The 14,999-nt window shown below is 57.6% G+C and overlaps 1 protein-coding gene across 12 annotated transcripts; it reads right to left on the bottom strand.

The window, feature by feature from the left end:
• Nucleotides 1-1,381: 1,381 nt before the first annotated feature.
• LOC120754676 (uncharacterized) lies at nucleotides 1,382-6,524 on the bottom strand. Of its 12 annotated transcripts, XM_058421219.1 has the most exons (8): nucleotides 6,170-6,524; nucleotides 5,247-5,368; nucleotides 5,083-5,144; nucleotides 4,869-4,974; nucleotides 4,377-4,741; nucleotides 4,157-4,202; nucleotides 3,309-3,402; nucleotides 1,382-1,628 (listed from the first exon to the last, which is right to left on the bottom strand). In XM_058421219.1, the coding sequence occupies exons 4-8, from the start codon at nucleotides 4,931-4,933 to the stop codon at nucleotides 1,422-1,424; spliced, it is 777 nt and encodes a 258-aa protein (XP_058277202.1). In that variant the 5' UTR covers nucleotides 4,934-4,974; nucleotides 5,083-5,144; nucleotides 5,247-5,368; nucleotides 6,170-6,524; the 3' UTR covers nucleotides 1,382-1,421. The 12 variants fall into 12 exon arrangements, 10 of the variants coding, with proteins under 10 accessions (XP_058277202.1, XP_058277199.1, XP_058277203.1 ...); XR_005701517.2 differs by lacking the exon at nucleotides 6,170-6,524 and adding an exon at nucleotides 5,501-5,627 and having other exon boundaries at nucleotides 4,157-4,210; nucleotides 5,083-5,368; XM_058421216.1 differs by having other exon boundaries at nucleotides 4,377-4,974.
• Between the last annotated feature and the right edge of the window lie 8,475 nt (nucleotides 6,525-14,999).

Raw genomic sequence — 14,999 nt, 5'->3', positions numbered from 1 at the left:
CTCTGCACAATCTAGTCTGTGTTTTACTCATTCTGGGCTCTGCGTGTCATCCAATCCGTGAATTCTCAGTTCTGCATGCCAGGTGTGACCTGCTCTGTGTTCTCCTCCATTCCAGACCCCACGTGCAATCTGCTCCAATTTTCCCCCACCCTGGGCTCCATGTGCCATCCAGTCCAGGTTTTCCCCCATTCTGGAGTCTGTGGGTACTCCAGTCCATGTTTTGCCACATTCTGGACTCCATGCATGACCTGATCCAGAGTTTCCTGATTCCATATTCTGCATGTGATCCCATCTGCATTTTCCTCAGTTCCAGTCTCTGTGTGATCCCGGTTTCCCCCATTGCAGACTCTGTGCACAATCCGAGTTAATTACTGATTCTGGGCTCCGTGCACAATCCCCTCTGTGTTTTCCTCCATTCTGGACCCCACGTGTGATCTGCTCGGTGTTTTCCCCCATTCTGGAGCCCATACATGATCCAGTCTGCCTTTTCCCACGTTCTGGGTTCTGCAGGCGATCAGCTCTCTGGTTTCCTGAATCTGGACTCCACGTGCGATCCTGTCCGCGTTTTCCTCCATTCCTGTCTCCGCGTGTGATCCCGCCCACATTTTCCCCCATTCTGGATTGCCTGCATTTTCTGGTCTGCGTCTTCCCACATTCTGGACCCTTTGTGCTCTCCAGTCTGTGGTTTCCTGATTCCAGAGTCTGCACGTGGGTTTGTCCACATTTTCTTCCATTCTAAATTCCCTGTGTGATCCAGTCCATCTTCTTCCCCATTCTGGACTCCACCTGCGCTGCTCTCTGGGTTGTTCCCCGTGCCATGTTGTGTGTGTGTGTGATCTGGTCTGGGATTTTCTCTGTGCTAGGTTCTGCACATGATCCGGTCCAAGTTTTCCATCCTTGCCGGGTTCCAAAGTCCAGCCCCGCTGCTTTTTCCTCTCATGCCAGGCTTTGTGCAAGATCCCGCCTGCTTTTTCCCGTAGCGCCTTCTCTGTGCATGTTCCCACCATTTTTTTTTCCCTGTGCCAAGCTCCGTGAGTGATCTTACCCCATTTTGCGCCCTGCTGCCACCTGGCCCCGATTCAGGCTGGATTTTTCTCTCCCTGCAGGTTCCAGGCACAGTGTGAGCTGGGTTTCTCTTTGTTCTGGGTCACGGCTGACATCTGTTTGAGGTTTTCACCTGTTCTGGATTATGGCTGACGTGTGGTCTAGGCTTCCCCCCATGCAGGACATCAGGTACAACCTCACCCACTTCTTTCCCCCATTCCAGACTTCTGGCACAGTCCCGTTTGGGTTTCCCCTCATACTGGATTCTGGGTTCGATTCTTGCTTTGGTCTGGTGTTGCTAGACAGACACGAAAAGAACTACAATCACGCAGTCAAGTTCAGAGCAAAAAGAGAGAAGTTTATTTCTTGACTTTGATTTATATAGGTTCTGGACAACAACCAGGGATTCCCCAGAGATCTCTTCTCACTGGGGAATTGGAAATAATTATTAATTGCAGAAATGGTTTCTGAAGCCTTTCCCCTTTGCTGGTAGATCGTCTCCTTCTGCCTTTGAATTTACAGCTGTTCCCTGCTGTCTTTTGCCTGAATTCCTTGCAGCTGCTAACTGGGAAAACCTGGAATAACTTAGAGGGGACAGAAGTGACATTTTTAGCTGAAAACCTGAGGCAATTGAGAGGGGACACAAGAACAGTTTTTGTAGGAAAATGTGAAGGGATGTTGAGGGGAGCGAGGTAGCATTTTTGAGTGAAAAGCTGAGGTGATGTTTAAGGGGGAGAGTGAAAATTTTTGGAGCAGAAAAGAGTTAATTGTACCAGAAGTAAAATTTTGGGGGTAAAACTCAATGTAATCTGTAGGGGACAGAATGAGTATTTTGGAGTAAAAATGAAGTACTCAGTAGTAGACAAGGAAGGAAATTTTTGGAGGCAAAACTTGACAGAGAATGAACACTGAAGAAAAATGGGTGAGGAGCAGTGGGCATGTAGGGAAAATTTGGGGGCTAAATGTGAGCTAATCTCTGGAGGAGAGCATGAACATACTGAGGTAGCATGAGGGAAGCAGTTGTGGGCAGATTGGTAAATTTTGGGGTAAAGGTTATATGAAATAATCTGTAGAGTGATTGTTTTGGAGTAAAAAATAGATACAGATGGACAGTTTGGGGGGTAAATCTTGACAAAAGCCACATGGTAGGAAGCAAATAATATTGAAGGAAAAAAATGAGGGAACCAATAGTGGACATGTAGGGGAATTTTGGGGGCCAAAACTTGAAATAATCTCAAGGTTAGAATGAATATTTTAGGTAAAAATGAGGTGATAAGTTATGGACAGTTAAGGAAAATTTTGGAGGTTAAACTTGAGGTAATCTCTAGGGAGAGAGAGAACACTGGCAAACTTGAGGGTCACTTGGGGGTACGCAAGGGAATTTGGGGGTAGAACTTGGGAGGATCTGTAGGGCAAAGAATGAACATATTGGGGTAGAAATGAAGTGATCAGTAGGTAACATGAGGTAGAATTTAGAGGCCAAACGCTGAAGTAATTATGTAGGAACAGTAAAGTGTTTTTGGGGAAAAAATCTGACTTAATTTAGACTTAATTTATAGGGGACAGAATGAACATTTTAGGGATAAGAGACACAATACATAAGCAGCTTTGGTTTTAAAATCTAGTTAGTATGCAGGGGACAAAATAGACATTTTGGGAATAAAATCTGAATTAATCTGTAGATGAAACAATGGCTATTTTGAGGTAAAAAGTAGGCGATTGGTTGGGCATGTAGGGAAAACTGAGGGGGTAAAATGCGAGATTCTCTCTAGGAGAGAGCAGGAACATCCTGAGGTAAACTGAGGGAATTGCTGTGGACAGGTGGGTAAATCTGGGGATAAAACCTGAGGGAATCCCCACAGTAGTAAATGAGTATTTTGAGGTAAAAATAAGGTACACAGAGGTGGAGAGGTAGGGAAAATTTCACCTGTAAAATCTGAGGTGATCTGTAACAGAGGGGATGCACTTCATGGAGCAGACTGAGGTAATTGGTCATGGACAGGTAGGGAAATGATTGGGCGGGGGGAATAAAAATTGAAAGCATCCATAGGGTAAAGAGTGTAAATACTGAGGCAGAAATGAAGAAACAGGTAGGGAAAATGTGGGGAGCAAAGCTTGTGGTAATCTCCAGAGTAGAGAAAGAATGCTTTCTAGTAAAAAATGAGGAAAGCAGAAGGGGACAGACAGGGAAAATCTGGGGGTAAGATCTCAGGGGATCTCCAGGTGAGGGAATGACTGTTTTGAAGTATAATCTCAGGACTCACTGTGTTCTCCTTCCTTGGCACCAGCTGGTGGGGAAGAGAAGAGGCCTCAGGCTGGAGAGGAGCAGGAGAAACCCCCCTGGCATCACTAGGGCACCTGTGGGGAACAGAACAGACACTTTGGGAGTAAAAAGAGGTGACTGGATTGTCCCTTTGGGGGATGCTGGCATTGGATTGTCCCTTTGGGGGATGCTGGCATTGGATTGTCCCTTTGGGGGATGCTGGCATTGAGGCAATTCCATCAGTTTGGCTGCTGAAATTTCCCAGCCCAGGGGCTTTGGCTGACAGGGCAGCACAAAGACTGTTCCCAGTGTGGGGCCCAGCTTTGGGGTTCAGCTTTGCTAGTTCAGATGGATTAGAGCTACAGCCCTGAATTGCCTGCTGAATTGTGAGCTTAGAATAATCTCACAGTGCCTCCTGGAGCATTGATATTCCCATACAGAGCTGCCTACTTAACACCAGCTGTGCCAGGAGCTAGCAGAGGTTCCAAGAAAGCTCAGTAGGATGGGATAAGAACAGGCCAATATTCCATAGAATTTGCTATTTAAAACCCTCATCCCCCAGCCCCACCCATGTCCCTGGGGGGCACTTGACAGAGTTGCCTGGAATTCAGCTGATTTCAACCCCCACCCCCGAGCTCGGGCTCCCATTGATATTTCTAAAGCAGGAGAAGGCGCTGGCTGGACGCGCTCCCGGCCCGTGCCGAGGCAGCCCCTGTGCCCACGGGAGAACATCTCTGCCTGCAGAAGCTCAGCTCCTTCCAGAGCCTCAGCGGTGGCCCTCTGCAAATTCTTTTCCCTCAGGAAAGGGATGCACATCCTGGCCTTCAGCGCACCTCCAGTGGGACCCACCTGCAAAAGCTTTCCATCACTTCTTCATCCGCTTCCAGCTGGCTCCCTGAAAAACTCCAAATTTCATCCAAACACATTTGTCTAACCTTTCATTTTAAGGCATCTCTGAGAGAATTGCTGGGGATTTCATCTCTGTGAGGGAAATCCCCTCGGCTTTAGTGCTGCCGATGGATGATGTCCTCAGGCTGGAAGGGGGGGATTTGGGGTGGCCAGGACATACCTGGCAGCCGCGGGGGAGCTCCGGGAGGTGGGAACCGGGAATCGCCGTCTGAGCCCCTCTGCGGATGGCCCGAGCCGCCCGTGCCCAGGCAGTGCCAGCTGCTCCTCGGGGCGCCTCGGGGCTCTCGGTGGCCTCCGTGCGGGGTGAAGCATCTCCCCATGCCCGTGCAGAGCAGCCCCTGGCCGAGGAGCTGCGGGCAGCCCTTCAGCCGTGCCTGTGCCGGCGCTGTCCGAGCAGCCTGGCGCCCGTCCCTGGGATGCGTGTTTAGCTCACTCCTCCCCTGCACGCCCCAAGGACAAGAAGTGCTGGTTGCCTTTCGGGGGCTGCCGGCCTCCTCCAGCCCTGCGTTCCCGGCCAGCTGGGACCTGCAGAAAACACCAAGGAACGTCGCCGGCAGCGAGCAGGAGTCATCGAGGGCTCCGTGCAGCTCTGGGCCAGAGAAGCAGTCCCGGGCTTGGACCCCAGCCTTGATTTTGGGCTGGGAACACTTACCTGCAGGAGATGCCCCTCTGCAGGGGGGACCAGTCCCTGACACTCTCCAGAAGAACTTGGGCCATGGACCAAGGGAACCCTCAGGGCTTGTCTTGCTCATTCCTCCCTGCAAAGAGACATGGCACAAGCACCTTTACAGCCCTCAGGGAAACGCTGGAAAGGGCAGGAAATCAGGGTTATGGGAAGAGCTTTGTGCTGTCACCCAAGCCTTAACCTGTGTTGTTCCACGGTCAGGTGCTGGCCACGGAGCTCTGTCCTGGGACATTCCAGGGGCTGCTGCATAAAGCAGTATCAGCATCAAAGAAGGAGCTGCATTGGCATAGGAATTCCCTTGCTGGTGCTTGGCATTCCCATCCCAGGCACGACACTGCCACGGACCCGAGATCGGCTGGTTGGAGCAGGGTGCTGAACCCAGGTTGTGTGTTCAATCCCCAGACGAGGTGTTCACATAAGGGTTCAGCTCGGTGCTCCTTCGGCATCCCTTCCCACTCAAGATATGCCTTGGAAATAAAGAGAAAACAATTTTCACGGGCCTTTTAAACCCAGAGTTTTGGGCATTTTTGCATCGGAGAGTGCAAGCCACAGAGAAAGGGGAGGGAAAGGATGGAGGGAGGGAGAGCATCGGGTCTCACCTGGCAGGTGTATCAGCTGAGCGGCCCGAGGTCCCGGCGGCTGTCCCGGAGCGGCTCCTCCCGGCCGCGGTGCCGCAGCCCCGTTCGTCGGGCGGGGGCTCCCCGGGGCTGCAGACGCGGGGCAGGGGGAGGCGGGCGCTGCTTCGCGCAGGGCAGCGCGGTGGCCTCGGGGGTGCCGGGGCGGGGGCGGCTCCACATCCCCGCGGGGGCCGCGGCCGGGAGGAGCCGCTGCGGGGCCGGGCCCGGAGCGCGCGCCGGGGGCCGCGGGCGGAGCCGCCGCTCCGTGTCCGCCAGGGGGCGCCGAGCGGGGCGGGAGGCGGCGCGGTCCCCGTGCCCCGCCGGCTGCCAGCCGCCATCCGGGTCTGCTCCGGGGAAGGGCGGCCCTCCCGGCGGGCCCGGCAGCGGCACCGGCACGGCCCCGGCTCCCCGCGGCCGCAGAGAGGGCGCTGCCCGGAGCCCGAGCGGGACCCCGGCCACACAGCGGCCGCGGCCGGAGCGGCGGCGGCAGCACCGAAGCTCGGGCTCCGCGCCCGTCCCGGAGCGGCTCTTCCCGACCGCGGTAATAATCCCGGTTCCTATCCCGCCCCGATCACGCGACCCGGGACCCCCAGCGGACGCCGGCAGGACCCGGACCCAAATCCTGGGCCCGGGTCCCGTTACCGGCCTCACCTCAGCGCCTCGGGCTCCGCGCAGCGCTCCTCGCGACGGTCCCGCCGCATCCCGGGATGAGCATCCACCGCAGAGAGGGGAGCAGGCGTGGATCGGCCGGGATTTAAGGGGCGCGGGCGGGGCGGGGCGGGGCCGGCTCAGGTGTGACGAGTTGGAGCTGCACAGGTGCGCGGGGCCCCAGAGCGGCTGCGCGGGGCGGGGCCTGTGGGGATTTAATCCACGCGGAGAGCCCCGCGGAGCCATTTGCCCCTCGGCGCTCGGCGAGGGAGGATGCTGCCGGGCCGGGCTCCATATTTCTTTTCCTCTACATTTCTTTTTCTCTGTATCTCTTTTCTTCTATACTTCTTTTCTTCTACACCTCTCCTTTCTTTCTCCCCTTCCCTTTCTCTCTCCTCCTCCACCACCAACCCCCAGCCCTCCCCCCCCTACCCCCCCCTCCCTCTCCCCCCAATACAGCCAACATCCTATCCCTCCCCTCCTTCCTCCAGTCCCCCCCCTTTTCCCTTCTCCCCCCCCCACCAACCCCATACACCTACCCCTCGCTCCCCTGACCCTCACCACTACCTTTCTGTCCTTCCTCCTCTGGGCTTTCATCCTTCCTTCCCCCCTCCAACCCCGGCTCCCCTGAACCCTCTCCCTGCTCCCCTTCCCCTCCCAATTGCCCCCACCTTGCCATCAATTCTCAATTCTCCTCCTCCTTCCTCCGCATTCCTTCCCCCCGCCCCCGCCACCCCCATGCCCTTGCTGCCCTGCACACCCGACACCCCCACCTGCACTCTGTCCTTGACTCACCCACCCCGACCACCCGTCTGCCCCTCTAATGCCTTCGTTCCATCCTCCCCGCTCCTTCTTCTCCGCAGCCGCGGGCTCGGGGCGACGGATAATAAAGCCCAGGGGCCGGAGCCGGCGCCCCCACCGTCCCTGGAGCCCCCACACGGGGACAGGCCCGCTCGGGCGGCTGTCCCCATTCCGGTTAACACACCGCCCGACCTGCCGGCTCTCCGGCTTTCCTACATCAATCATCACTGGGTATCCCGGGGGGTGGGGTCGGGTTGGGGCGGGTGGGGGGGTTGGGGGGTTAGGAAAGGGCCCCCCTCATTAGGAGGGGGTTCCCGGGGTTGGGTGGGGTAGGAAGGGCCCCCTCCGGAGGAGGGGTCCTGGGGGGGGAGGGCCCCCTCCGAGGGGGGGTCCCCCTGGGGGGGGGTTCGGGGTGGGCCCCCTCCGAGGAGGGGGTCCGGGGGAGGGGCGGGGCGGAGGGGGCATTCCCCCCTCAGTCCCCGCCCCCTCCCTCGGACCCCCTCCTCCCGGATGGGGTCTGCCCCGGGCCCCCTCCCCGGAACCCCCTCCTCCGACCTGGGCCCGAGGGGAGGGAGGGGGGGCCGGGGTGGGGTGGGGGGTGCACGAGGGGAGGCCGTTCGGGGTTTTTTCTGTGCCTGTGTGTGGCGTTTTGTGCAAAGAGCGACGTGACCACTCTGCTTCCCACCCACCCCCCCCTCCCACACCCCCCACCCCCCCCCCACCCCCCCCCCACCCCCCCCACCCCCCCCCCCCCCCCCCCCACCCCCCCCCCCCCCCCCCCCCACCCCCCACCCCCCCCCCCCACCCCCCCGGACCCGTCCTATGAGGGGTGTCCCGGGAGGGGGCCGGGGCGGGACCCCGTCCGGAGGAGGGGGTCCGAGGGAGGGGAGCGGGGACTGGGGGGCATGCTCCCCCTCCGCCCCGCCCCCTCCCCCGGACCCCCCCTCCGTAGGGGGCCCCGGCCCGACCCCCCCCCCAGGGACCCCTCCTCCGTAGGGGCCCTCCCCCCCACCCCCCCACCAAACACCCACCCCAACCCCACACCCCCAACCCCAACCCCCCCCCCCCCCCCCACAGGGACCCCCCCCAAGGAAGGTGGGCCCCCTAAACCCCAACGCGCGGGGAGCCCCCACTGTGAAGTGGGGGGAAGCGGAGCCCCGGCGGCGTCGGGCGGCCCTGAGGACCGCACACAGGGGGCACCGCTGAGCGGGGCTCCAGCGAGGGCAGGGGGCGCCGGGCTCCGCCCTCTGGCTTTTATTCTCCGGCACCCCGAGCCCCGCGGCTGCGGGAGAAAGAGGGAAAGGGGAGAGAAAGAAGCAGGGAAGGATGAGGTGGGCTAGGGGGAACGGGTGGGGTGGGGAGAAAGGGATGAGCAGGGGAGAATGGAAGTGACAGTAGGGGAGGCTGGGGAGAGAGCAGGAGGGGAGCGGGGACAGAGAAGGAGGACGGGGGGAGAGAGAAAGAAGCTGGAGGGATAGAAAAGAGGAGATAAGGGAGGGAAGAAGGAGGAGAAGAAGAGCAGGAGAAAGAGGGGAAAGAAAGAGGGGAAAGAAAGAAGGGAAAGAAAGAAGGGTAGAGCCGTGCCGGGAGAGCCCAGCCCGGCAGCAGGCTCCCCCGGCAACTGAGGGAGAAAATGGCGCCGACGGGATATCCGGGAATTAAATCACCTCGGTCCCGCCCCGCGCTGCCACGCCGGCGCTCCGCCCCGCGCAGGCGCACTGGAGCCCCGCGCCACGCCGGCGCTCCGCCCCGCGCAGGCGCACTGGAGCCCCGCGCCACGCTGGCGCCCCGCCCCGCGCAGGCGCGCTGGAGCCCCGCCCCGCGCAGGCGTGCTGGAACGCCGGTCCACGCAGGCGCACTGGAACCCCCCTCCGCGCAGGCGCGCTGGAACCACGCTCCGCGCAGCCGCGCTGGAACCCCCCTCCGCGCAGGCGCGCTGGAGCCCCGCACACCTGAGCTGGGCCCGGCCCCGGCCCTGGACCCGCCCCGGCTCCGCCCCTGGAACCGCCCCGGCTCCGCCCCTGGACCCGCCCCGGCCCCGGCCCTGGACCCGCCTCGGGACCGACCCCTGCACCGCCCCGGCCCCGACCCCTGCACCGCCCAGCCCCGCCCCGCCCGGGATAGCGGCGGCCCCGTCGCTCCCGGCCCCGCTCGTCTCGCCGGGGCCGGACCGGGGCCGCCGCCGGGAGCGGGGTCTCGGCTCCGGGTCCTGCCGGTGTCATTGGGGGTCCCGGGCGGTGCCGCCTCTCCCCCGCCGGTCGGCCCCAGCCCTACCCGCGGCCCTCGGCCGCTGCTTCTGAGCTCCCAGCGCGGCCGGCGGAGCCCGGCTTTGGGCCGTGCCTGAGGCACCGCTCGGAGCTCAGAGACACGGGTGCGCCCTGCCCAAAAGAGTCCGCTTGGAGCATCGCGTTTGACACCGGCGCTTCTTCGGGTTTGACTGCAACTCCAGCAAAAGGCAGCGCTGGTGAACATCTCTGCTGGTGAAGCCCAAACACCGGCTGACTGACCCCTGTTTCAAGACCTCCCAAACACAGGACGTGGTCTCTGCTTCAAGCCTCTAAAGTGCAGAACTTGACCTCTCTGAGATCCCAAATGCTGTCTGGGGGACCCTGGTTTCAAGCCCCCCCCAAGCAGGACTTAGTGGCTGTTCCTGTACTTGGCCAAAGGAGCCCGGTTCTGAGCCCCCAAAACGCAGCCCCGGCTCTCTCTCGGTGAGCCCCAACACTGCTCCGGTCGGTCGGGTTCGGAGCCCCCACAAGTGCCCTGGGCCGTGGCTGGACCCCAGCTGGGCACCAGCAGCCGCTCCCTCACCCCCCCAGCGGCACGAGGAAGAGAGCAGAGACAAAAATCCAACACAAGGGCTGAGATCAGAACAGTTTAATCATGGAAACCAATTCAAATACAATCATTTAATGTTAATGACAACACAGAGGAACGGTGAGAGCAACAAGAGCAGCGAGTACAATAATGAACAGGAGAGAGAGAAAGACCCCTCCACACTCCCCCCTTTAAGATTATAAATCCAAAAGGTAATCCAGAACACCATGAACTCCCAGTGTGGGGGATTTCCACATTCCTGTTATCTCCTTTGTCTTCCATCCTGGGGATTTGTGGACTAAGGGAGGCACTGGCTTCTCCTCTGGGCAAGGGCAAGGCTCCCGTGCTACTCCTAAAAACAGAACACCTGGAATTAGTGCCCTGGGAGCCCAGCCCAGTCCTTCCAGTGACTGGGTGACGGTCACCCAGTCTTTCCCAGGATAAGATGGAAATGACATCCCGCTCCAATGCATTTTCAGCAGGATTGGACACTCCCGGCCAAGGTGACCAGCCCGTGAAAATCAGAGCGGTGACAATCCAAAGAAACTCCAATTCTTTTCGGCACCTCTCGCTTAAGTGGCTCCCTGTTGGAAGAGGTCAATCGGTATTTTTACTGAGCGCTTTATTGCCAAAGCCAGGGAAAACCGAGCAGCATTCCCTGAGCGCCTCCATCACTTCCAAGGCCATCTGCACCAGTGCCCAAGGGGCAGGAGCCTGCCCAGAACAGGCTCCAGGGATGCTCAGAAGTCCATTATTCCCAAGCTTTGAACGATTCTGGCATTATCCCCCCCGTATCCCGGAGTGTGCCAGAAAGCCCAGAGCTCCAGAAGCCGCAGGCAGCTGTTTTTTCCTTCCCAGACTCCTTTTTGGGAGTCTGAGTGAAGGCCCCTTTCCCTGTCCGGCTCTGGGAGCTGCCCCTGCCACAGAGCCCACACTGATCTTGGGCCCTGCTGCAGCCAATTCCCTTGTCACGGCCCACATCCTACAGGAAAGCAAACGGGGAAGCGCCCAGCCGGCCCCAGTTCCAGTCAGGAATGTCTCAAACAGCACTGGGGGAGGTTCCTCTAGCCCTGGTAGGGAAGCCGGCATGAGCCCAATTCCCAGGGCCTGTGCAGGGGCTCCCTACGGAACAAGGCTCCCGTTTTTCAGACAAGGGCTTTTCCTGGTGCCCTGAGGCACGGGGTGATCCACACATTTGTCCCTCCCTTATTTCTCACACACTCACAGACCCAGCTCCTCCTCCTCCTGCCCTCCCTCGGGGGGCTGCAAACTGCCAGTGGGATTTCCCTCTCCTCAGCAGACCAGTGTCCCCAGGAAATTCCCAGAGCTGACCCATTCCTGAGTCCAGGGCTCAGGACAAGGCAGGAACAAAGGTTTTAGCACTCACCATCTTTCATTTTCCTTTCCCAGGACAACTTGCTCTGCCTCTTTCCATCTCAAAAGGTTCCTTGTCTTTGTTTCAGCCTCAGAGGATTCTGTGAGGAGATTTCACACCCACAAATCAGGATCCCAAACCCACGGCGTTGTCCATAAAGGTGGAGCAGCGTTGGTTGCTCCAGTGCATTTCCTCCATGTGCACAACTTAAAAACCGTTACACCGCTGCGTAATTGCCTTGAGCTGGTGCTGTAACAATGAAAAACTGATTTTGCACGGCCAGAGGCAAGCGATTGTCCCGGTCAGGCTGTGAGGCCTTGAACTGCACATTTTTCTGGGGGCTCTGACTGGGATTCCAGAAGGGATCGAGCCTCGTGTGTGTGCAAACCCAGCGTGGGACTGGGCAGGTTTGCACTGGGGGAAGCTCTCGCTCTATCCTTTGGCAGTTCTTCTGTGGAGTATTAAACAAAGAGGGAGGCCTTGTCCTTAATCCAATTACCACAGGGCAGAAAAGGACTGTTTCTTGTTTACGAGCTATGGACAAAACTGAGAGCAGCACGCAAAAGGTTGGGAGCTGCTGCTTCACCACAGTTGTGTCAGCAACAGAGAAAACACAAAATGTGTATCCAAAATCAAGGATAGAACGATTGCTCCTGCTTTTAGTGGGACCAGGGCTAATTCTGCCCTGCAAAGACAAAGAACTTCTCCCCCAGACCTTCAGAGACCCCTCAAAAAGCCAAAGTGTGGCATGGAAGGAAGGAAAGGAGGAAGGGAAGGAAGGGAAGGAAGGGAAGGAAGGGAAGGAAGGGAAGGAAGGAAGGAAAGGGAGGAAAGGGAGGAAAGGGAGGAAAGGAAGGAAGGAAGGGAGGAAGGAAGGAAGGAAGGAAGGAAGGAAGGAAGGAAGGAAGGAAGGAAGGCAAGGCAAGGCACCTCTGCCTCACCTGCTGGGGACAGCACAGGTCCTGCTGCTCCTGGGGACTGGGAAATGTGTCTGGAGCCAAAAGCACCTTCTCAGGCTGGAGGGCCTTTCCTAAAGCACCACCTCTGGTTCACAACCTGCTGGCTTTTCCATTTATTCCATTTATTCCCCTTTCCCATTTTTATTCCTGTGACATTCATTATTGCTGCAAGAGAAATAACCAGGAGCAGAAATCTGAGAAACAAAGGACAAAAAATGGCTTTTGTGGCACATTTTTCTTGAGAAATCAATTCTACTTTTGAAACGGGACTTTGATTTCAACGAGAGCAAGAGGTAAATCCACTTGGAGGGAGAGCAGGGAGAAATCCTGCACTCGGAGGGCCCATGGGGTCTGACCCAGCTGGGCCGGTACAGAAAGAGACCCCGGCAGCTCCCGGAGTCCGTGGAGTGAGGGCGGTGCAAGGCCCAGCACAGGATCCCAGCCCAGCACGGCTCATCCTGGGAGGCTCCACAGGAGCCAAATCCCAGCTAAGGACGTTCTCCAGGGCATCCTCCTCCAGGGAAACGGGAGCGCCTCCACATCCTGACATCTCTGCACAGGTAAGGGAAAGCCCGAACTCTCCAAAGCTGCGTTCATTCCAGAAAACAAAGGAAAACACCTGGAGAGCCGTGGGAAGGAAAGCTGCCGGAACGGCTCCGATTCCACACGTGGCTTTTACAATCCATTGTATCTCGTCTGGGACTCCCTCCACCTCCGCTACCGATCGCCTCACTTTGACCCCAGAACACTCATTCTCTGCCCCGCACATCAACTCGCATTTTACCCCCGAAACGTTCATTTTGCTCCTTACAGAATCCGCCCCGGAGCGACGCCCCGGGCCCCGCACGGCCGAGGCAGCTCCGGTGCCCGCAGCTCCCGGGCCATCCCCGCGGCCCCTCGGGGCTGTCCCCGGTCCCCGCTCGGGGCTGTCCCCGGTCCCCGCTCGGGGCTGTCCCCGGTCCCCGCTCACCTCCGAGCCCGGCGCAGCCGCCCCCGCTGTCCCCGGCCGCAGCCCGCCGCTCCCCGGGCTCCGCCATTGGCGCTCCCGGCTCCGCGCCTGCGCTCCCGGCACAGCGGCCGCGCTTCCTGCCGGGAGCGGCCCCGCACGGCAGAGCCCGGCCGTGGTGCCGGTGCAGCTCCGTGTCCCGGCCCCGCTCCGTGTCCCGGTGCCAGCCCTGGTCCCGGCCCCGCTCCGTGTCCCGGCCCCGCTCCGTGTCCCGGTCCCGGCCCCGCTCCGTGTCCCGGTCCCGGCCCCGCTCCGTGTCCCGGCCCCGCTCCGTGTCCCGGTCCCGGCCCCGCTCCGTGTCCCGGTCCCGGCCCCGCTCCGTGTCCCGGCCCCGCTCCGTGTCCCGGTCCCGGCCGAGCCCGCAGCGCTTCCACCGCAGGCCACCGCGCATGCGCAGCGGCTTTAGGGGTGCCGCGGAGCCCCGATTCCCAGCCCAGCCCAGAGCCCGGATTCCGGGGGTTCCAGCGGGAGGAGACACAAAAATTCCGACTGCACGGAGCCGGTTCCAGTTCCTTCACGCAGATCATCCTGTCTGACCTCGTCAGGCTCTTTGTCGTTTCATTTACGCACACAAACGTTGTATTTTTATTGTCAAACCCCACAGATCCCTGTTCGAAATTTCTTAGAGTCTAAAATCCTGACTATAACACAGCAGATACGGGGGTTCTTTTTAAAGAAATTACATATAAAGTAAGATTATTTATCAATATATAGAAAATTACCATCTTTGCCGTTTTAAGTACTGTAAAACAATTAAATTTCACTCTTAGAATATTTTTCAAACGTTTAATAAGGGAATAAAAAAGGGCAATGTCCATCGCTGGGGCGTTCCTGCCTCTCGGCCAGTGCACACGCCAGTACATTTAAGGCAGGGGTATATCTATATGCTGTTATATCTATATGCTGTTACATCTATATACTGTTACTTTACTGTGGTACAAATGCATTCGTAAGTTTCGTGCATCATTCAAACATTCTCGGGAGCTTTTGATGCTGTAGAAACTTTGTTTTGGTTTTCCACTCTGACTTACCTGCGTGGCATCCTGCAGATCAGATCAATATATTTTAATCCTTCTTGTGCCTTCGTCCTGTTATTTCTGATAATGAGCAGTTAACAAATTCTTCTCTAACTCTTCTCTGGTGCTCTGGTTTGTGTCACCGTTCTCACTCGGAGAGGTCGGTCAGCAGATGTGGCAAGCACCAGAAATGCTTTACACAGTTCTCTGGGTGACACAGAAGCATTTTAACATTTTATGTTCTGCCTAGGCCTACAGTACAATGCATCCATCATATTGTTGTTCCTAGAAGCTCTAAGGTGTGTACACCAACATCCTGTCGTCATCACGCTACCGTTGCTACGGCAGCACGTACGGTGCGTGCCTAAAATGAGAAATTAGGTTCTATGAGCAAGCAGCTAAAAGGGGTTATAAACTGCACTATACCCACAATCAATAACCCCGTGTAAAGACTAACACACAAATGCCAAAGCCAATATTATAGGGTCATTTGTAACAACTCCTCCCCTTTGTCTTTCTTACTGTATTTGGCTTGAGCTACAACTTTTGAACCTCCGCACTTTTGGCATACTGTTATCTTTCATAGATCTTTAATGCCTTCTCTAGGTTTTTATCATCTTCAATTGTTCTCAACACCATCATTTTCTGCCTTTTTTCCATGGTTTCTGACTCTGGATGGGTGGGCATAGTCATTATTGGCATATTTTGAACCACGTAAGTAATTAATGGGATAAGACACTGGATCAAACATGGAAGAAAGATTAAACTTGTTATTCCACATAACACTACAAAGTCTGCCTTTTTCCACCAGGGTAAGAATAGCAATAAAGAAAAAATCTTCTAACCATCCTTTATTTAT

Source organism: Hirundo rustica, chromosome 6, assembly GCF_015227805.2.
Source record: "Hirundo rustica isolate bHirRus1 chromosome 6, bHirRus1.pri.v3, whole genome shotgun sequence".
Lineage (NCBI taxonomy): Eukaryota > Metazoa > Chordata > Aves > Passeriformes > Hirundinidae > Hirundo > Hirundo rustica.
This window is presented reverse-complemented; position numbering and strand designations above follow the sequence as displayed.